The sequence below is a fragment of the Brachyhypopomus gauderio genome, chromosome 11 (genome assembly GCF_052324685.1).
Source record: "Brachyhypopomus gauderio isolate BG-103 chromosome 11, BGAUD_0.2, whole genome shotgun sequence".
Taxonomy (NCBI): Eukaryota; Metazoa; Chordata; class Actinopteri; order Gymnotiformes; family Hypopomidae; genus Brachyhypopomus; species Brachyhypopomus gauderio.
This window is the reverse complement of record NC_135221.1, coordinates 15,335,772-15,357,502: the sequence shown is the minus strand read 5'-3', so window position 1 is coordinate 15,357,502 and position 21,731 is coordinate 15,335,772. Positions and strand designations below refer to the sequence as shown.

General features: G+C 41.8%; 3 protein-coding genes across 3 annotated transcripts; all 3 read left to right on the top strand.

Moving 5' to 3' along the window:
- The first annotated feature begins 1,282 nt into the window (after positions 1-1,282).
- On the top strand, positions 1,283-5,265 carry LOC143526567 (thyroglobulin-like). The gene is made up of 6 exons (XM_077021038.1): positions 1,283-1,417; positions 1,819-2,034; positions 2,558-2,773; positions 3,441-3,656; positions 4,127-4,342; positions 5,006-5,265. The coding sequence occupies exons 1-6, from the start codon at positions 1,354-1,356 to the stop codon at positions 5,248-5,250; spliced, it is 1,173 nt and encodes a 390-aa protein (XP_076877153.1). The 5' UTR covers positions 1,283-1,353; the 3' UTR covers positions 5,251-5,265.
- A 469-nt stretch (positions 5,266-5,734) lies between these two features.
- LOC143526565 (thyroglobulin-like) lies at positions 5,735-9,927 on the top strand. Its single transcript, XM_077021037.1, has 5 exons — positions 5,735-5,909; positions 6,379-6,594; positions 7,260-7,475; positions 8,151-8,366; positions 9,030-9,927. The coding sequence occupies exons 1-5, from the start codon at positions 5,735-5,737 to the stop codon at positions 9,389-9,391; spliced, it is 1,185 nt and encodes a 394-aa protein (XP_076877152.1). The 3' UTR covers positions 9,392-9,927.
- LOC143526564 (thyroglobulin-like) lies at positions 9,759-17,764 on the top strand. Its single transcript, XM_077021036.1, has 9 exons — positions 9,759-9,933; positions 10,403-10,618; positions 11,727-11,942; positions 12,608-12,823; positions 13,293-13,508; positions 14,183-14,398; positions 15,689-15,904; positions 16,240-16,455; positions 16,756-17,764. The coding sequence occupies exons 1-9, from the start codon at positions 9,759-9,761 to the stop codon at positions 17,034-17,036; spliced, it is 1,968 nt and encodes a 655-aa protein (XP_076877151.1). The 3' UTR covers positions 17,037-17,764.
- Positions 17,765-21,731: the final 3,967 nt, after the last annotated feature.

Below are 21,731 nucleotides of genomic sequence, written 5' to 3'. Positions count from 1 at the left end.
AGGTTCAGGAGACTTCTTTGTCAATGGGGTACGTGAAGTGGAACGACATTGTGTAGCCAAGGTCCCTTAAAGCACCTTAAATCATATACATGCATACACACATCTTCACGCCCCTACCCAAACCCTATTATAAGAATTATTTTGTTGACATGGTGCCAGTGAATCTCTCAAGGTTCAGTTCTCAGACCACATATTTAACTTATAGATGCTACTTTCACTTGGCCAAATCAAACAAGACTTTGGGCTATTGTACCACAGTTAAACAGACAATACTAAGATGTACTTCGCCCTGTCCCCGCATAGTGTCCTGGATGGACCAAAATGTTCTAGACTTGAATAAAAGATAAAACAGAGATTATTATATTTGGTAATAACAATGAAACTCACAGACTAGCAAGGATCAAACAATGATGATCAGTATGTCTCCGTAGGTCATGTGTGGGAGCCTAGTGAACAAACATGAAATCTGTTCCTCACAGCACAACCCCCAGCTACACATCAGCCTGTTCATCTGACCTCCTGTTGCAAGATGTTACTGAAGTATTTCACTAATTATTGTATAGTCTTAAATCTGCATGTGTTACTCCAATTTACTCAATCATTTTAAGAATTTTTGTTTTAGATTTGATTTTACATGTGATTTCATTGTTTTGATTCCAAATCACTCACCTGGGATAAGGGGTTCATTTTTTAGCTTTAGTTCCTCATTGTTTGAACAATATGTTTGCCATATGTTTTAGATTTTTTTTTCCCTTCTCATAATTAACAGAAATCAACAAATTTCTTAGGACTGACTCCTGAACTCTAATTATTACACTGTACAACACGACCACCAAAAAAACAGAAATTTCACTGTCTCAAGCATTCACTGAAGAAAATGCATCACACACTAGAAGCACAATGTTGTGTGGGAAGGTTGATGTTATTGCTTTTGTGTTTTTTTTTTGTGTAATCAAAATTTACTTTGTATTTTACAACCAATTCAAATATTTGTGGCAAACTGCAAAATAACTACTGTGTAAACTACAACACATACTTACACACACACATACACACAGAATAATGATTGTTAAGTAATATGTGTAACGTGACAATATGATTGTATATGTTTGAGCCTGAGAATTGTTTTTCGTTCTTAACCAGTTTTAAATCAAAGCATGTGGAGAACAAGTCAGGGAGGAACTGTCACACTTCCTGTGTTCTTATCTGGAGAACAGCCCTCTCTCTCTCTCCCTATATAATGAGGTTCAGAACACTGATTCTACACACTCCCTGCTCTATGTTCTAGAGTAGAGGACAGGGCAGGTTCTACGGCTGTGAGCATCTGCGTGTGAAATCAGCCATTCTGCTAGAATGGGGAAGCTGTCTGCTCTGCAGTTTGTGCTGCTGCTCTGCTCTCTCCAGCTGGTCTCTAGTGGTGAGTCTCCTGAATTTACTCAGATACATCACTGTCTGTGTTGGAGGATCAGGATCACCAGAGCAGAAATACTTTTTCTCACTAAATAGTTGGTCAAAGAATATGATTCAAATTCCTCACTAGTTTCGCTTTTGGGTTCTCAGGGCAGAAAGTGGTTTAACCTGGAATCAAGGCACACGGTTATGTTATAAATCAAGTAAAATTGAGGGTATTTCATTCCAGTAAATTAGTGTTACGTGAATAATTTTACATCAAATGAAGGGCTGATCATCAGTTGTCGAAGTCTGTATGCATATTCTGTGGACCTATGAAGGACAATGTGATAATAATATAAGCATGTCTCTCTCTCTCTCTCTCTCTCTCTCTCTCTCTATGTTTCTCTCTCTGTGGATAACCTTCAGCAACTCCTAAGACGAAGTGTGAGCAGGAGAGGGACAGTGCGATGGCCAAACAGAGGCCAGGAGTCTTCATCCCTCAGTGTGATGCGGACGGTAACTACAAGCCTCTACAGTGCAGTGGATCCACAGGATGCTGCTGGTGTGTCAACAGTTTGGGCCAGGAGGTAGCAGGCACCAAAACCCCACCTGGTCACCCACCTTCCAACTGTGTAGCAGCAGGTAAGCAGATTTGTTCTTTGACAGAAAAATTCAGTGCAATGGAGTTTTGGGGAAAGTCTCATGTTGTAGTTGTATGAGAATTTTCTTAATGAGAGTTAAGGTATTCAAGGACAATTCTCCTTTCACAGGTGAACTAACTTTCTGTAAAGAGTTTTGGACTAAGGTTCAGGCCAGTTGGAATCATGGGGTTTTGCTTCGTTATAGTTGAATTGATCTGAGAGCTGGTTACATCTCTGACATGAGTTTTTAACTTTTCAAATTCTCTGTAAAAATTGCATAGGTGTCCGTACATAGTTAAAACAATGGTTTTGCTTTCACATTGAATGGTGAAATTAAATGGTTATTATCGATTATTAATTATTGTGCTTGGGACATCCTCAGAAACTTCAGAAACTTAACATTGTTCTGATTATTTTCAGTTGCTTAAATGCAACCCAGTGAAGCATTTGTTTAAATGTCAAGATCATTGTTGTTCTGACCAGAAAAAAGACACAATGTCTCTCTCTTTGTGGACACCCTTCAGCACCTCCTAAGACAAAGTGTGAGCAGGAGAGGGACAGTGCGATGGCCAAACGCATGATGGGAGTCTTCATCCCTCAGTGTGATGCGGACGGTAACTACAAGCCAGTACAGTGCAGTGGATCCACAGGATACTGCTGGTGTGTGAACAGTTTGGGTCAGGAGGTAGCAGGCACCAAAAGCCCACCTGGTCACCCACCTTCCAACTGTGTAGCAGCAGGTAACCAAACTTGTTGTGTGACAGAAAAAAATCTGTGCAATTGAGTTTTTGGGAAAGTGTCATGTTGTAGTTTTATGAGTATTTTCTTCATGAGAGTTGTAGTAATCAGAGTCAATTCTCCTTTCACAGTGAACTTACTTTTTTATTAAGGGATGTGGACTAAGAATTGGATCAGTTGAACAAAATTAGGAAGTTCCTTGTTCAGGTGTATTTAGATCATTTTAACTGAAGGAACATTTGGGCTTTTGAAGAGAGGAGTAAATCTTCTGATCCAAACAGAATGTTGAGATGGCTGGAACATTCTCCTTGCTTATCTCCCATAACTACCAGACTGAGATGAGATTCATCTCCCACTGAAGAGCAAAGCTCTGCCATAGCACACTTGGTTCGGCAACGCCAGAAAATCTGATCAAATTCATGACTAGTTTAGCTTTTTGGTTTCCGGAGGCTCCTAATAGTTAATCCTGAAAACAAGGCATACAGTTGCATTACAAATAAATCGAGAGTATTATACTCCAGAAAATACTGGTTAATTAAATTATTTTACAACATATCTGCTGAAGTACTTCTCAGAAATTGCTCCAGTCTGTATGCATATATTGTGGCCCCGTCAGGCTCAATGTGAATCTAATATAAGCATGTCTCTCTCTTTGTGGACACCCTTCAGCACCTCCTAAGACAAAGTGTGAGCAGGAGAGGGACAGTGCGATGGCCCAGCACCTGACAGGAGTCTTCATCCCTCAGTGTGATGCGGACGGTAACTACAAGCCAGTACAGTGCAGTGGATCCACAGGATACTGCTGGTGTGTGAACAGTTTGGGTCAGGAGGTAGCAGGCACCAAAAGCCCACCTGGTCGCCCACCTTCCAACTGTGTAGCAGCAGGTAATCAGATTTGTTCTGTGACAGAAAAATCAGTGCAGTGGAGTTTTGGGGAAAGTGTCATATGTTGCAGTTGTACGAGTATGTTCTTCATGAGAGTTTTAGTAATCAAAGACAATTTTCCTATCACATTGAACTCACTTTTTAATTAAGGGAGAAAGTTGCATAGGTGTCACCACATAGTTAAAACAATGGTTTTGCTTTCACATTGAAATGACGACATGAACATTTAAAAAAACCTTGCTGAATAACATGTTGCTCTTTTTCAATACAGACCTCAGTAAATGGTCATTATCCATTATTGATTATTGTGCATGGGATATCCTCTGAGAGACTTCACAAACTTAACGTCCTTCCAATGATTTTCAGTTGCCTAAATACAACCCAGTGAAGCATTTGTTTAAATGTCAAGATCACTGTTGTTCTGACCACAGAATACAGAAAATGTCTCTCTCTTTGTGGACACCCTTCAGCACCTCCTAAGACAAAGTGTGAGCAGGAGAGGGACAGTGCGATGGCCAAAGGCATGCCGGGAGTCTTCATCCCTGAGTGTGATGCGGACGGTAACTACAAGCCTGTACAGTGCAGTGGATCCACAGGATACTGCTGGTGTGTGAACAGCATGGGACAGCAGATAGCAGGCACCAACACCCCACCTGGTCAACAACGTCCCAACTGCGTAGCAGCAGGTAACCAAACTTGTTTCGTGACAAGAAAAATCAGTGCAATTTAGTTTTGGGGAAAGTCTCATGTTGTAGTTGTATGAGTATTTTCTTTGAGAGTTGTAGTAATCAGAGACTATTCTCCTTTCACAGCGAACTTACTTTTAATTAAGGGATGTGGACTAAGAATTGGATCAGTTGAACAAATTTAAGAAGTTCCTTGTTCAGGTGTATTTAGATCATTTTAACTGAAGGAACATTTGGGCTTTTGAAGAGAGGAGTAAATCTTCTGATCCAGACAGAATTTTGAGATGGCTGGAACATTCTCCTTGCTTATCTCCCATAACTACCAGACTGAGATGAGATTCATCTCCCACTGAAGAGCAAAGCTCTGCCATAGCACACCTGGTTCGGCAACGCCAGAAAATCTGATCAAATTCATAAGTAGTTTAGCTTTTTGGTTTCCGGAGGCTCCTAATAGTTAATCCTGAAAACAAGGCATACAGTTGCATTACAAATAAATCGAGAGTATTATACTCCAGAAAATACTGGTTAATTAAATTATTTTACAACATATCTGCTGAAGTACTTCTCAGAAATTGCTCCAGTATGTATGCATATATTGTGGCCCCGTCAGGCTCAATGTGAATCTAATATAAGCATGTTTCTCTCTTTGTGGACACCCTTCAGCACCTCCTAAGACAAAGTGTGAGCAGGAGAGGGACAGTGCGATGGCCCAGCACCTCACAGGAGTCTTCATCCCTCAGTGTGATGCAGATGGTAACTACAAGCCAGTACAGTGCAGTGGATCCACAGGATACTGCTGGTGTGTGAACAGTTTGGGTCAGGAGGTAGCAGGCACCAAAAGCCCACCTGGTCGCCCACCTTCCAACTGTGTAGCAGCAGGTAATCAGATTTGTTCTGTGACAGAATAATTCAGTGCAGTGGAGTTTTGGGGAAAGTGTCATATGTTGCAGTTGTACGAGTATGTTCTTCATGAGAGTTTTAGTAATCAAAGAAAATGTTCCTATCACATTGAACTCACTTTTTAATTAACGGAAAAAAGTTGCATAGGTGTCACCACATAGTTAAAACAATGGTTTTGCTTTCACATTGAAATGACGACATGAACATTTAAAAAAACCTTGCTGAATAATAAGTTGCTCTTTTTCAATACAGACCTCAGTAAATGGTCATTATCCATTATTGATTATTGTGCATGGGATATCCTCTGAGAGACTTCACAAACGTAACGTCCTTCCAATGATTTTCAGTTGCTTAAATACAACCCAGTGAAGCATTTGTTTAAATGTCAAGATCACTGTTGTTCTGACCACAGAATACAGACAATGTCTCTCTCTTTGTGGACAACCTTTAGCACCTCCTAAGACAAAGTGTGAGCAGGAGAGGGACAGTGCGATGGCCCAGCACCTCACAGGAGTCTTCATCCCTCAGTGTGATGCGGACGGTAACTACAAGCCTGTACAGTGCAGTGGATCCACAGGATACTGCTGGTGTGTGAACAGTTTGGGTCAGGAGGTAGCAGGCACCAAAAGCCCACCAGGTCGCCCACCTTCCAACTGTGTAGCAGCAGGTAATCAGATTTGTTCTGTGACAGAAAAATCAGTGCAGTGGAATTTTGGGAAAGTGTCATATGTTGCAGTTGTACGAGTATGTTTTTCATGAGAGTTTTAGTAATCAACGACAATTTTCCTATCACATTGAACTCACTTTTTAATTAAGGGAAAAAGTTGCATAGGTGTCACCACATAGTTAAAACAATGGTTTTGCTTTCACATTGAAATGATGACATGAACATTTAAAAAAACTTTGCTGAATAATAAGTTGCTCTTTTTCAATACAGACCTCAGTAAATGGTCATTATCCATTATTGATTATTGTGCATGGGATATCCTCTGAGAGACTTCACAAACTTAACATCCTTCCAATGATTTTTAGTTGCTTAAACACAACCCAGTGAAGCATTTGTTTAAATGTCAAGATCACTGTTGTTCTGACCACATAATACAGACAATGTCTCTCTCTTTGTGGACACCCTTCAGCACCTCCTAAGACAAAGTGTGAGCAGGAGAGGGACAGTGCGATGGCCAAAGGCATGCCGGGAGTCTTCATCCCTGAGTGTGATGCGGACGGTAACTACAAGCCTGTACAGTGCAGTGGATCCACAGGATACTGCTGGTGTGTGAACAGCATGGGACAGCAGATAGCAGGCACCAACACCCCACCTGGTCAACAACGTCCCAACTGCGTAGCAGCAGGTAACCAAACTTGTTTCGTGACAAGAAAAATCAGTGCAATTTAGTTTTGGGGAAAGTCTCATGTTGTAGTTGTATGAGTATTTTCTTTATGAGAGTTGTAGTAATCAGAGACAATTCTCCTTTCACAGCGGACTTACTTTTTATTAAGGGATGTGGACTAAGGTTTGGATCAGTTGAACAAATTTAAGAAGTTCCTTGTTCAGGTGTATTTAGATCATTTTAACTGAAGGAACATTTGGGCTTTTGAAGAGAGGAGTAAATCTTCTGATCCAAACAGAATGTTGAGATGGCTGGAACATTCTCCTTGCTTATCTCCCATAACTACCAGACTGAGATGAGATCCATCTCCCACTGAAGAGCAAAGCTCTGCCATAGCACACCTGGTTCGGCAACACCAGAAAATCTGATCAACTTCATGACTAGTTTTGCTTTTTGGTTTCCGGAGGCTCCTAATAGTTAATCCTGAAAACAAGGCATACAGTTGCATTACAAATAAATCGAGAGTATTATACTCCAGAAAATACTGGTTAATTAAATTATTTTACAACATATCTGCTGAAGTACTTCTCAGAAATTGCTCCAGTCTGTATGCATATATTGTGGCCCCATCAGGCTCAATGTCAATCTAATATAAGCATGTTTCTCTCTTTGTGGACACCCTTCAGCACCTCCTAAGACAAAGTGTGAGCAGGAGAGGGACAGTGCGATGGCCCAGCACCTCACAGGAGTCTTCATCCCTCAGTGTGATGCAGATGGTAACTACAAGCCAGTACAGTGCAGTGGATCCACAGGATACTGCTGGTGTGTGAACAGTTTGGGTCAGGAGGTAGCAGGCACCAAAAGCCCACCTGGTCGCCCACCTTCCAACTGTGTAGCAGCAGGTAATCAGATTTGTTCTGTGACAGAAAAATTCAGTGCAATGGAGTTTTGGAGAAAGTGTCATATGTTGGAGTTGTATGAGTATGTTCTTCATGAGAGTTTTAGTAATCAAAGAAAATGTTCCTATCACATTGAACTCACTTTTTAATTAACGGAAAAAAGTTGCATAGGTGTCACCACATAGTTAAAACAATGGTTTTGCTTTCACATTGAAATGATGACATGAACATTTTAAAAAACCTCAGGGCAGTCATGGCCTGCTGGTTAAGGAACTGGTCTTGTGACCGGAGGGTCTTGGGTTCGTTCCCCAGACCTGAGGCCATGACTGAGGTGCCCCTGAGCAAGACCCTTAACTCTCAATTGCTCACTTGTATAAAAAAATGAGATTAAAATGTAAGTCGCTCTGGATAAGGGTGTCTGCCAAATGCCATAAATGTAAAAACCTTGCTGAATAATAAGTTGCTCTTTTTCAATACAGACCTCAGTAAATGGTCATTATCCATTATTGATTATTGTGCATGGGATATCCTCTGAGAGACTTCACAAACTTAACACCCTTCCAATGCTTTTCAGTTGCTTAAACACAACCCAGTGAAGCATTTGTTTAAATGTCAAGATCACTGTTGTTCTGACCACATAATACAAACAATGTCTCTCTCTTTGTGGACACCCTTCAGCACCTCCTAAGACAAAGTGTGAGCAGGAGAGGGACAGTGCGATGGCCAAAGGCATGCCGGGAGTCTTCATCCCTGAGTGTGATGCGAATGGTAACTACAAGCCTGTACAGTGCAGTGGATCCACAGGATACTGCTGGTGTGTGAACAGCATGGGACAGCAGATAGCAGGCACCAACACCCCACCTGGTCAACAACGTCCCAACTGCGTAGCAGCAGGTAACCAAACTTGTTTCGTGACAAGAAAAATCAGTGCAATTTAGTTTTGGGGAAAGTCTCATGTTGTAGTTGTATGAGTATTTTCTTTGAGAGTTGTAGTAATCAGAGACTATTCTCCTTTCACAGCGAACTTACTTTTAATTAAGGGATGTGGACTAAGAATTGGATCAGTTGAACAAATTTAAGAAGTTCCTTGTTCAGGTGTATTTAGATCATTTTAACTGAAGGAACATTTGGGCTTTTGAAGAGAGGAGTAAATCTTCTGATCCAGACAGAATTTTGAGATGGCTGGAACATTCTCCTTGCTTATCTCCCATAACTACCAGACTGAGATGAGATTCATCTCCCACTGAAGAGCAAAGCTCTGCCATAGCACACCTGGTTCGGCAACGCCAGAAAATCTGATCAAATTCATAAGTAGTTTAGCTTTTTGGTTTCCGGAGGCTCCTAATAGTTAATCCTGAAAACAAGGCATACAGTTGCATTACAAATAAATCGAGAGTATTATACTCCAGAAAATACTGGTTAATTAAATTATTTTGCAACATATCTGCTGAAGTACTTCTCAGAAATTGCTCCAGTATGTATGCATATATTGTGGCCCCGTCAGGCTCAATGTGAATCTAATATAAGCATGTTTCTCTCTTTGTGGACACCCTTCAGCACCTCCTAAGACAAAGTGTGAGCAGGAGAGGGACAGTGCGATGGCCCAGCACCTCACAGGAGTCTTCATCCCTCAGTGTGATGCAGATGGTAACTACAAGCCAGTACAGTGCAGTGGATCCACAGGATACTGCTGGTGTGTGAACAGTTTGGGTCAGGAGGTAGCAGGCACCAAAAGCCCACCTGGTCGCCCACCTTCCAACTGTGTAGCAGCAGGTAATCAGATTTGTTCTGTGACAGAAAAATTCAGTGCAGTGGAGTTTTGGGGAAAGTGTCATATGTTGCAGTTGTACGAGTATGTTCTTCATGAGAGTTTTAGTAATCAAAGAAAATGTTCCTATCACATTGAACTCACTTTTTAATTAACGGAAAAAAGTTGCATAGGTGTCACCACATAGTTAAAACAATGGTTTTGCTTTCACATTGAAATGACGACATGAACATTTAAAAAAACCTTGCTGAATAATAAGTTGCTCTTTTTCAATACAGACCTCAGTAAATGGTCATTATCCATTATTGATTATTGTGCATGGGATATCCTCTGAGAGACTTCACAAACGTAACGTCCTTCCAATGATTTTCAGTTGCTTAAATACAACCCAGTGAAGCATTTGTTTAAATGTCAAGATCACTGTTGTTCTGACCACAGAATACAGACAATGTCTCTCTCTTTGTGGACAACCTTTAGCACCTCCTAAGACAAAGTGTGAGCAGGAGAGGGACAGTGCGATGGCCCAGCACCTCACAGGAGTCTTCATCCCTCAGTGTGATGCGGACGGTAACTACAAGCCTGTACAGTGCAGTGGATCCACAGGATACTGCTGGTGTGTGAACAGTTTGGGTCAGGAGGTAGCAGGCACCAAAAGCCCACCTGGTCGCCCACCTTCCAACTGTGTAGCAGCAGGTAATCAGATTTGTTCTGTGACAGAAAAATCAGTGCAGTGGAGTTTTGGGAAAGTGTCATATGTTGCAGTTGTACGAGTATGTTTTTCATGAGAGTTTTAGTAATCAACGACAATTTTCCTATCACATTGAACTCACTTTTTAATTAAGGGAAAAAGTTGCATAGGTGTCACCACATAGTTAAAACAATGGTTTTGTTTTCACATTGAAATGATGACATGAACATTTAAAAAAACTTTGCTGAATAATAAGTTGCTCTTTTTCAATACAGACCTCAGTAAATGGTCATTAACCATTATTGATTATTGTGCATGGGATATCCTCTGAGAGACTTCACAAACTTAACATCCTTCCAATGATTTTTAGTTGCTTAAACACAACCCAGTGAAGCATTTGTTTAAATGTCAAGATCACTGTTGTTCTGACCACATAATACAGACAATGTCTCTCTCTTTGTGGACACCCTTCAGCACCTCCTAAGACAAAGTGTGAGCAGGAGAGGGACAGTGCGATGGCCCAGCACCTCACAGGAGTCTTCATCCCTCAGTGTGATGCAGATGGTAACTACAAGCCAGTACAGTGCAGTGGATCCACAGGATACTGCTGGTGTGTGAACAGTTTGGGTCAGGAGGTAGCAGGCACCAAAAGCCCACCTGGTCGCCCACCTTCCAACTGTGTAGCAGCAGGTAATCAGATTTGTTCTGTGACAGAAAAATTCAGTGCAATGGAGTTTTGGAGAAAGTGTCATATGTTGGAGTTGTATGAGTATGTTCTTCATGAGAGTTTTAGTAATCAAAGAAAATGTTCCTATCACATTGAACTCACTTTTTAATTAACGGAAAAAAGTTGCATAGGTGTCACCACATAGTTAAAACAATGGTTTTGCTTTCACATTGAAATGATGACATGAACATTTTAAAAAACCTCAGGGCAGTCATGGCCTGCTGGTTAAGGAACTGGTCTTGTGACCGGAGGGTCGTGGGTTCGATCCCCAGACCTGAGGCCATGACTGAGGTGCCCCTGAGCAAGACCCTTAACCCTCAATTGCTCACTTGTATAAAAAAATGAGATTAAAATGTAAGTCGCTCTGGATAAGGGCGTCTGCCAAATGCCATAAATGTAAAAACCTTGCTAACCAAACTTGTTTTGTGACAAGAAAAATCAGTGCAATTTAGTTTTGGGGAAAGTCTCATGTTGTAGTTGTATGAGTATTTTCTTTGAGAGTTGTAGTAATCAGAGACTATTCTCCTTTCACAGCGAACTTACTTTTAATTAAGGGATGTGGACTAAGAATTGGATCAGTTGAACAAATTTAAGAAGTTCCTTGTTCAGGTGTATTTAGATCATTTTAACTGAAGGAACATTTGGGCTTTTGAAGAGAGGAGTAAATCTTCTGATCCAGACAGAATTTTGAGATGGCTGGAACATTCTCCTTGCTTATCTCCCATAACTACCAGACTGAGATGAGATTCATCTCCCACTGAAGAGCAAAGCTCTGCCATAGCACACCTGGTTCGGCAACGCCAGAAAATCTGATCAAATTCATAAGTAGTTTAGCTTTTTGGTTTCCGGAGGCTCCTAATAGTTAATCCTGAAAACAAGGCATACAGTTGCATTACAAATAAATCGAGAGTATTTTACTCCAGAAAATACTGGTTAATTAAATTATTTTGCAACATATCTGCTGAAGTACTTCTCAGAAATTGCTCCAGTATGTATGCATATATTGTGGCCCCGTCAGGCTCAATGTCAATCTAATATAAGCATGTTTCTCTCTTTGTGGACACCCTTCAGCACCTCCTAAGACAAAGTGTGAGCAGGAGAGGGACAGTGCGATGGCCAAAGGCATGCCGGGAGTCTTCATCCCTGAGTGTGATGCGGACGGTAACTACAAGCCTGTACAGTGCAGTGGATCCACAGGATACTGCTGGTGTGTGAACAGCATGGGACAGCAGATAGCAGGCACCAACACCCCACCTGGTCAACAACGTCCCAACTGCGTAGCAGCAGGTAACCAAACTTGTTTCGTGACAAGAAAAATCAGTGCAATTTAGTTTCGGGGAAAGTCTCATGTTGTAGTTGTATGAGTATTTTCTTTATGAGAGTTGTAGTAATCAGAGACAATTCTCCTTTCACAGCGGACTTACTTTTTATTAAGGGATGTGGACTAAGGTTTGGATCAGTTGAACAAATTTAAGAAGTTCCTTGTTCAGGTGTATTTAGATCATTTTAACTGAAGGAACATTTGGGCTTTTGAAGAGAGGAGTAAATCTTCTGATCCAAACAGAATGTTGAGATGGCTGGAACATTCTCCTTGCTTATCTCCCATAACTACCAGACTGAGATGAGATCCATCTCCCACTGAAGAGCAAAGCTCTGCCATAGCACACCTGGTTCGGCAACACCAGAAAATCTGATCAACTTCATGACTAGTTTTGCTTTTTGGTTTCCGGAGGCTCCTAATAGTTAATCCTGAAAACAAGGCATACAGTTGCATTACAAATAAATCGAGAGTATTATACTCCAGAAAATACTGGTTAATTAAATTATTTTACAACATATCTGCTGAAGTACTTCTCAGAAATTGCTCCAGTCTGTATGCATATATTGTGGCCCCATCAGGCTCAATGTCAATCTAATATAAGCATGTTTCTCTCTTTGTGGACACCCTTCAGCACCTCCTAAGACAAAGTGTGAGCAGGAGAGGGACAGTGCGATGGCCCAGCACCTCACAGGAGTCTTCATCCCTCAGTGTGATGCAGATGGTAACTACAAGCCAGTACAGTGCAGTGGATCCACAGGATACTGCTGGTGTGTGAACAGTTTGGGTCAGGAGGTAGCAGGCACCAAAAGCCCACCTGGTCGCCCACCTTCCAACTGTGTAGCAGCAGGTAATCAGATTTGTTCTGTGACAGAAAAATCAGTGCAGTGGAGTTTTGGGAAAGTGTCATATGTTGCAGTTGTACGAGTATGTTTTTCATGAGAGTTTTAGTAATCAACGACAATTTTCCTATCACATTGAACTCACTTTTTAATTAAGGGAAAAAGTTGCATAGGTGTCACCACATAGTTAAAACAATGGTTTTGTTTTCACATTGAAATGATGACATGAACATTTAAAAAAACTTTGCTGAATAATAAGTTGCTCTTTTTCAATACAGACCTCAGTAAATGGTCATTAACCATTATTGATTATTGTGCATGGGATATCCTCTGAGAGACTTCACAAACTTAACATCCTTCCAATGATTTTTAGTTGCTTAAACACAACCCAGTGAAGCATTTGTTTAAATGTCAAGATCACTGTTGTTCTGACCACATAATACAGACAATGTCTCTCTCTTTGTGGACACCCTTCAGCACCTCCTAAGACAAAGTGTGAGCAGGAGAGGGACAGTGCGATGGCCCAGCACCTCACAGGAGTCTTCATCCCTCAGTGTGATGCAGATGGTAACTACAAGCCAGTACAGTGCAGTGGATCCACAGGATACTGCTGGTGTGTGAACAGTTTGGGTCAGGAGGTAGCAGGCACCAAAAGCCCACCTGGTCGCCCACCTTCCAACTGTGTAGCAGCAGGTAATCAGATTTGTTCTGTGACAGAAAAATTCAGTGCAATGGAGTTTTGGAGAAAGTGTCATATGTTGGAGTTGTATGAGTATGTTCTTCATGAGAGTTTTAGTAATCAACGACAATTTTCCTATCACATTGAACTCACTTTTTAATTAAGGGAAAAAGTTGCATAGGTGTCACCACATAGTTAAAACAATGGTTTTGTTTTCACATTGAAATGATGACATGAACATTTAAAAAAACCTCAGGGCAGTCATGGCCTGCTGGTTAGGGAACTGGTCTTGTGACCGGAGGGTCGTGGGTTTGATCCCCAGACCTGAGGCCATGACTGAGGTGCCCCTGAGCAAGGCCCTTAACCCTCAATTGCTCACTTGTATAAAAAAATGAGATTAAAATGTAAGTCGCTCTGGATAAGGGCGTCTGCCAAATGCCGTAAATGTAAAAACCTTGCTTAATAATAAGTTGCTCTTTTTCAATACAGACCTCAGTAAATGGTCATTATCCATTATTGATTATTGTGCATGGGATATCCTCTGAGAGACTTCACAAACTTAACATCCTTCCAATGATTTTCAGTTGCTTAAACACAACCCAGTGAAGCATTTGTTTAAATGTCAAGATCACTGTTGTTCTGACCACATAATACAGACAATGTCTCTCTCTTTGTGGACACCCTTCAGCACCTCCTAAGACAAAGTGTGAGCAGGAGAGGGACAGTGCGATGGCCAAAGGCATGCCGGGAGTCTTCATCCCTGAGTGTGATGCGGATGGTAACTACAAGCCTGTACAGTGCAGTGGATCCACAGGATACTGCTGGTGTGTGAACAGCATGGGACAGCAGATAGCAGGCACCAACACCCCACCTGGTCAACAACGTCCCAACTGCGTAGCAGCAGGTAACCAAACTTGTTTCGTGACAAGAAAAATCAGTGCAATTTAGTTTTGGGGAAAGTCTCATGTTGTAGTTGTATGAGTATTTTCTTTATGAGAGTTGTAGTAATCAGAGACAATTCTCTTTTCACAGCGAACTTACTTTTAATTAAGGGATGTGGAATAAGGTTCAGACCAGTTGGAATCATGGGGTTTTGCTTTGTTATGGTTGATGTGATCTGAGTGCTGATTACATGTCTGACATAAATTTTTACACTTTCAAATTCTTTGTAAAAATTGCATAGGTTTCTCCACATAGTTAAAGCAATGGCTTTGCTTTTACATTGAGATAATGCCATGAACATTTAAAAATTTTTAGCTGAAGAATAATTTGTTCTTTTTCAATACAGACATCATTAAATGATTATTATTATCCATTACTGATGGTCATGCAAGGGATATCATCAGTGATGTATTTAATGCTGAGACTTCAGAAACTTAATGTTTTTCCGATGATTTTCAGTTGGTTAAACACAATCCAGTGAAGCAGTTATTCAAATGTCAATATCAGTGTTGTTCTGACTACAGAATACTGTCAATATGTTCACGTATGTTCTTGTGTTTTTAGCAAATCTTTTGACATGTAAACGTCATCTACAAAAAAGTAGAAATATCTGAATTCTGACAGATGTGGCTGAGAAAAAGCATTTGTCAAATTATGAAGTGAAGTCATCTGAAATATTTATTTGCTCAGCAGAACACTTGAAAACATGGCTGACCATAGTCATAGCCTCCTATTTCTGAAAAGGATATTTCGGAAAGTTGGTGAATAAATCAAAGAATTTCCCTGTTGATCTATATTTAGATCATTTTAACTGACGAACATTTGGGCTTTTGAAGAGGGGAGTGGGTCTTTTGATCCAGACAGAATGTTGAGATGGTGGGATCATTATACTTGCTTAACTCCCATAACTCCCAGACTGAGATGAGATCCATCTCCCACTGAAGAGCAACGCTCTGCCATAGCACACCTGGTTCGGCAATGGCAGAAAATCTGATCAAATTCATGACTAGTTTAGCTTTTTGGTTCACTGGGCTCCTCATAGTTTATCCTGGAAACAACGCGTACAGTTGCATTACAAAAAAAATCAAGAGTATTATATTCCAGAAAATACTTGTTACTTGAATTATTTTACAACGTATCTGCTGAAGTACTTCTCAGAAATTGCTCCAGTCTGTATGCATAGATTGCGGCTCCGTCAGCCTCAATGTGAATCTAATGTAAGCATGTCTCTCTCTTTGTGGATGCCCTTCAGCACCTCCAAAGACAAAGTGTGAGCAGGAGAGGGACAGTGCGATGGCCAAACGCAGGATAGGATTCTTCATCCCTGAGTGTGATGCGGACGGTAACTACAAGCCTGTACAGTGCAGTGCGACCACAAGATACTGCTGGTGTGTGAACAGTATGGGACAAGAGGTAGCAGGCACCAAAAGCCCACCTGGTAAACCACCTACCAACTGTGTAGCAGCAGGTAATCAGATTTGTTTTGTTAAAGAAAAATTAAGTGCAATTGAGTTTTGGCGAAAGTCTCATGTAGTAGTGTGAGTACTTTGTTCATGAGATTTGTAGTACTCAAGGACAATTCTCCTTTCACAGTGAACTTACTTTTTATTTAGGAATTATTAAGAACCTTCAATTGATTATTGTGCATTGGACATCCTCCGAGACTTCAGAAACTTAATGTTCTTCCGTTGATTTTCAGTTGTTTAAACCCAACCCAGTGAAGCATTTGTTTAAATGTCAAGATCATTGTTGTTCTGACCACAGAACACAGACAAGGTCTCTTTCTTTGTGGACACCCCTCAGCACCTCCTAAGACAAAGTGTGAGCAGGAGAGGGACAGTGCGATGGCCCAGCACCTGACAGGAGTCTTCATCCCTCAGTGTGATGCAGACGGTAACTACAAGCCAGTACAGTGCAGTGGTTCCACAGGATACTGCTGGTGTGTGAACAGTTTGGGCCAGGAGGTAGCAGGCACCAAAAGCCCACCAGGTCACCCACCTTCCAACTGTGTAGCAGCAGGTAACCAAACTTGTTTTGTGACAGAAAAAAATAAGTGCAATTGAGTTTTTGGGAAAGTGTCATGTTGTAGTTGTATGAGTAATTTCTTCATGAGAGTTGAATTAGTCAAGGAAATGTCTCCTATAACAGTGAACTTACTTTTTATTTAGGGATTATTAAGAACATTGTATTGATTATTGTGCATTGGACATGCTCAGAGACTTCAGAAACGTAACGTTCTTCGGATGATTTTCAGTTGCTTAAGCACAACCCAGTGAAACTTTTGTTTAAATGTCAAGATCATTGTTGTTCTGACCACAGAACAAAGACAAGGTCTCTCTCTTTGTGGACACACTTCAGCACCTGCTAAGACAAAGTGTGAGCAGGAGAGGGACAGTGCGATGGCCCAGCACCTGACAGGAGTCTTCATCCCTCAGTGTGATGCGGACGGTAACTACAAGCCTGTACAGTGCAGTGGTTCCACAGGATACTGCTGGTGTGTGAACAGTTTGGGCCAGGAGGTAGCAGGCACCAAAAGCCCACCTGGCCACCCACCTTCCAATTGTGTAGCAGCAGGTAACCAAACTTGTTTTGTGAAATAAAAAATCGGTGCAATTGAGTTTTTGGGAAAGTGTCATGTTGTAGATTTATGAGTATTTTCTTCATGAGAGTTGTAGAGGTCAAGGAAAAGTCTCCTATCACAGTGAACTTACTTTTTATTTAGGGATTATTAAGAACCTTCTATTGATTATTGTGCATTGGACATCCTCAGAGACTTCAGAAACGTTACGTTCTTCCGATGATTTTCAGTTGTTTAAGCGCAACCCGGTGAAGCTTTTGTTTAAATGTCAAGAAAATTGTTGTTCTGACCACAGAATACAGACAATGTCTCTCTCTTTGTGGACACCCTTCAGCACCTCCTAAGACAAAGTGTGAGCAGGAGAGGGACAGTGCGATGGCCCAGCACCTGACAGGAGTCTTCATCCCTCAGTGTGATGCGGACGGTAACTACAAGCCTGTACAGTGCAGTGGTTCCACAGGATACTGCTGGTGTGTGAACAGTCTGGGCCAGGAGGTAGCAGGCACCAAAAGCCCACCTGGTCGCCCACCTTCCAACTGTGTAGCAGCAGGTAACCAAACTTGTTTTGTGACAGAAAAAAATCGGTGCAATTGAGTTTTTGGGAAAGTGTCATGTTGTAGATTTATGAGTATTTTCTTCATGAGAGTTGTAGAGGTCAAGGAAAAGTCTCCTATCACAGTGAACTTACTTTTTAGTTAGGGATTATTAAGAACCTTCTATTGATTATTGTGCATTGGACATCCTCAGAGACTTCAGAAACGTAACGTTCTTCGGATGATTTTCAGTTGATTAAGCGCAACCCAGTGAAGCTTTTGTTTAAATGTCAAGATCATTGTTGTTCTGACCACAGAATACAGACAATGTCTCTCTCTTTGTGGACACCCTTCAGCACCTCCTAAGACAAAGTGTGAGCAGGAGAGGGACAGTGCGATGGCCCAGCACCTGACAGGAGTCTTCATCCCTCAGTGTGATGCGGACGGTAACTACAAGCCTGTACAGTGCAGTGGTTCCACAGGATACTGCTGGTGTGTGAACAGTTTGGGCCAGGAGGTAGCAGGCACCAAAAGCCCACCTGGTCGCCCACCTTCCAACTGTGTAGCAGCAGGTAACCAAACTTGTTTTGTGACAGAAAAAAATCGGTGCAATTGAGTTTTTGGGAAAGTGTCATGTTGTAGATTTATGAGTATTTTCTTCATGAGAGTTGTAGAGGTCAAGGAAAAGTCTCCTATCACAGTGAACTTACTTTTTAGTTAGGGATTATTAAGAACCTTATATTGATTATTGTGCATTGGACATCCTCAGAGACTTCAGAAACGTAACGTTCTTCGGATGATTTTCAGTTGATTAAGCGCAACCCAGTGAAGCTTTTGTTTAAATGTCAAGATCATTGTTGTTCTGACCACAGAATACAGACAATGTCTCTCTCTTTGTGGACACCCTTCAGCACCTCCTAAGACAAAGTGTGAGCAGGAGAGGGACAGTGCTATGGCCCAGCACCTGACAGGAGTCTTCATCCCTCAGTGTGATTCGGACGGTAACTACAAGCCTGTACAGTGCAGTGGTTCCACAGGATACTGCTGGTGTGTGAACAGTCTGGGCCAGGAGGTAGCAGGCACCAAAAGCCCACCTGGTCGCCCACCTTCCAACTGTGTAGCAGCAGGTAACCAAACTTGTTTTGTGACAGAAAAAAATCGGTGCAATTGAGTTTTTGGGAAAGTGTCATGTTGTAGATTTATGAGTATTTTCTTCATGAGAGTTGTAGAGGTCAAGGAAAAGTCTCCTATCACAGTGAACTTACTTTTTAGTTAGGGATTATTAGGAACCTTCTATTGATTATTGTGCACTGGACATCCTCAGAGACTTCAGAAACGTAACGTTCTTCCGATGATTTGCAGTTGTTTAAGCGCAACCCGGTGAAGCTTTTGTTTAAATGTCAAGAAAATTGTTGTTCTGACCACAGAATACAGACAATGTCTCTCTCTTTGTGGACACCCTTCAGCACCTCCTAAGACAAAGTGTGAGCAGGAGAGGGACAGTGCTATGGCCCAGCACCTGACAGGAGTCTTCATCCCTCAGTGTGATTCGGACGGTAACTACAAGCCTGTACAGTGCAGTGGTTCCACAGGATACTGCTGGTGTGTGAACAGTCTGGGCCAGGAGGTAGCAGGCACCAAAAGCCCACCTGGTCGCCCACCTTCCAACTGTGTAGCAGCAGGTAACCAAACTTGTTTTGTGACAGAAAAAAATCGGTGCAATTGAGTTTTTGGGAAAGTGTCATGTTGTAGATTTATGAGTATTTTCTTCATGAGAGTTGTAGAGGTCAAGAAAAAGTCTCCTATCACAGTGAACTTACTTTTTAGTTAGGGATTATTAGGAACCTTCTATTGATTATTGTGCATTGGACATCCTCAGAGACTTCAGAAACGTAACGTTCTTCCGATGATTTGCAGTTGTTTAAGCGCAACCCGGTGAAGCTTTTGTTTAAATGTCAAGAAAATTGTTGTTCTGACCACAGAATACAGACAATGTCTCTCTCTTTGTGGACACCCTTCAGCACCTCCTAAGACAAAGTGTGAGCAGGAGAGGGACAGTGCGATGGCCCAGCACCTGACAGGAGTCTTCATCCCTCAGTGTGATGCGGACGGTAACTACAAGCCTGTACAGTGCAGTGGTTCCACAGGATACTGCTGGTGTGTGAACAGTTTGGGTCAGGAGGTAGCAGGCACCAAAAGCCCACCTGGTCGCCCACCTTCCAACTGTGTAGCAGCAGGTAACCAAACTTGTTTTGTGACAGAAAAAAATCGGTGCAATTGAGTTTTTGGGAAAGTGTCATGTTGTAGATTTATGAGTATTTTCTTCATGAGAGTTGTAGAGGTCAAGGAAAAGTCTCCTATTACAGTGAACTTACTTTTTATTTAGGGATTATTAAGAACCTTCTATTGATTATTGTGCATTGGACATCCTCAGAGACTTCAGAAACGTAACGTTCTTCCGATGATTTTCAGTTGTTTAAGCGCAACCCGGTGAAGCTTTTGTTTAAATGTCAAGAAAATTGTTGTTCTGACCACAGAATACAGACAATGTCTCTCTCTTTGTGGACACCCTTCAGCACCTCCTAAGACAAAGTGTGAGCAGGAGAGGGACAGTGCGATGGCCCAGCACCTGACAGGAGTCTTCATCCCTCAGTGTGATGCGGACGGTAACTACAAGCCTGTACAGTGCAGTGGTTCCACAGGATACTGCTGGTGTGTGAACAGTCTGGGCCAGGAGGTAGCAGGCACCAAAAGCCCACCTGGTCGCCCACCTTCCAACTGTGTAGCAGCAGGTAACCAAACTTGTTTTGTGACAGAAAAAAATCGGTGCAATTGAGTTTTTGGGAAAGTGTCATGTTGTAGATGTATGAGTATTTTCTTCATGAGAGTTGTAGAGGTCAAGGAAAAGTCTCCTATCACAGTGAACTTACTTTTTATTTAGGGATTATTAAGAACCTTCTATTGATTATTGTGCATTGGACATCCTCAGAGACTTCAGAAACGTAACGTTCTTCCGATGATTTTCAGTTGTTTAAGCGCAACCCGGTGAAGCTTTTGTTTAAATGTCAAGAAAATTGTTGTTCTGACCACAGAATACAGACAATGTCTCTCTCTTTGTGGACACCCTTCAGCACCTCCTAAGACAAAGTGTGAGCAGGAGAGGGACAGTGCGATGGCCCAGCACCTGACAGGAGTCTTCATCCCTCAGTGTGATGCGGACGGTAACTACAAGCCTGTACAGTGCAGTGGTTCCACAGGATACTGCTGGTGTGTGAACAGTCTGGGCCAGGAGGTAGCAGGCACCAAAAGCCCACCTGGTCGCCCACCTTCCAACTGTGTAGCAGCAGGTAACCAAACTTGTTTTGTGACAGAAAAAAATCGGTGCAATTGAGTTTTTGGGAAAGTGTCATGTTGTAGATTTATGAGTATTTTCTTCATGAGAGTTGTAGAGGTCAAGGAAAAGTCTCCTATCACAGTGAACTTACTTTTTAGTTAGGGATTATTAAGAACCTTCTATTGATTATTGTGCATTGGACATCCTCAGAGACTTCAGAAACGTAATGTTCTTCCGATGATTTTCAGTTGTTTAAGTACAACCCGGTGAAGCTTTTGTTTAAATGTCAAGATCATTGTTGTTCTGACCACAGAATACAGACAATGTTTCTCTCTTTGTGGACACCCTTCAGCACCTCCTAAGACAAAGTGTGAGCAGGAGAGGGACAGTGCGATGGCCCAGCACCTGACAGGAGTCTTCATCCCTCAGTGTGATGCGGACGGTAACTACAAGCCTGTACAGTGCAGTGGTTCCACAGGATACTGCTGGTGTGTGAACAGTCTGGGCCAGGAGGTAGCAGGCACCAAAAGCCCACCTGGTCGCCCACCTTCCAACTGTGTAGCAGCAGGTAACCAAACTTGTTTTGTGACAGAAAAAAATCGGTGCAATTGAGTTTTTGGGAAAGTGTCATGTTGTAGATGTATGAGTATTTTCTTCATGAGAGTTGTAGAGGTCAAGGAAAAGTCTCCTATCACAGTGAACTTACTTTTTATTTAGGGATTATTAAGAACCTTCTATTGATTATTGTGCATTGGACATCCTCAGAGACTTCAGAAACGTAACGTTCTTCCGATGATTTTCAGTTGTTTAAGCGCAACCCGGTGAAGCTTTTGTTTAAATGTCAAGAAAA

Bases quoted from the DNA above. Each gene is read 5' to 3' on its own strand.
- LOC143526567 (XM_077021038.1), top strand. From the start codon at position 1,354: ATGGGGAAGCTGTCTGCTCTGCAGTTTGTGCTGCTGCTCTGCTCTCTC. The intron at 2,774-3,440 runs GTAACCAAACTT...GACACCCTTCAG, and splicing joins TTCCAACTGTGTAGCAGCAG to CACCTCCTAAGACAAAGTGT. The intron at 4,343-5,005 runs GTAACCAAACTT...GACACCCTTCAG, and splicing joins TCCCAACTGCGTAGCAGCAG to CACCTCCTAAGACAAAGTGT.
- LOC143526565 (XM_077021037.1), top strand. From the start codon at position 5,735: ATGGCCCAGCACCTCACAGGAGTCTTCATCCCTCAGTGTGATGCGGAC. The intron at 6,595-7,259 runs GTAACCAAACTT...GACACCCTTCAG, and splicing joins TCCCAACTGCGTAGCAGCAG to CACCTCCTAAGACAAAGTGT. The intron at 8,367-9,029 runs GTAACCAAACTT...GACACCCTTCAG, and splicing joins TCCCAACTGCGTAGCAGCAG to CACCTCCTAAGACAAAGTGT.
- LOC143526564 (XM_077021036.1), top strand. From the start codon at position 9,759: ATGGCCCAGCACCTCACAGGAGTCTTCATCCCTCAGTGTGATGCGGAC. The intron at 15,905-16,239 runs GTAATCAGATTT...GACACCCCTCAG, and splicing joins TACCAACTGTGTAGCAGCAG to CACCTCCTAAGACAAAGTGT. The intron at 16,456-16,755 runs GTAACCAAACTT...TTCTGACCACAG, and splicing joins TTCCAACTGTGTAGCAGCAG to AACAAAGACAAGGTCTCTCT.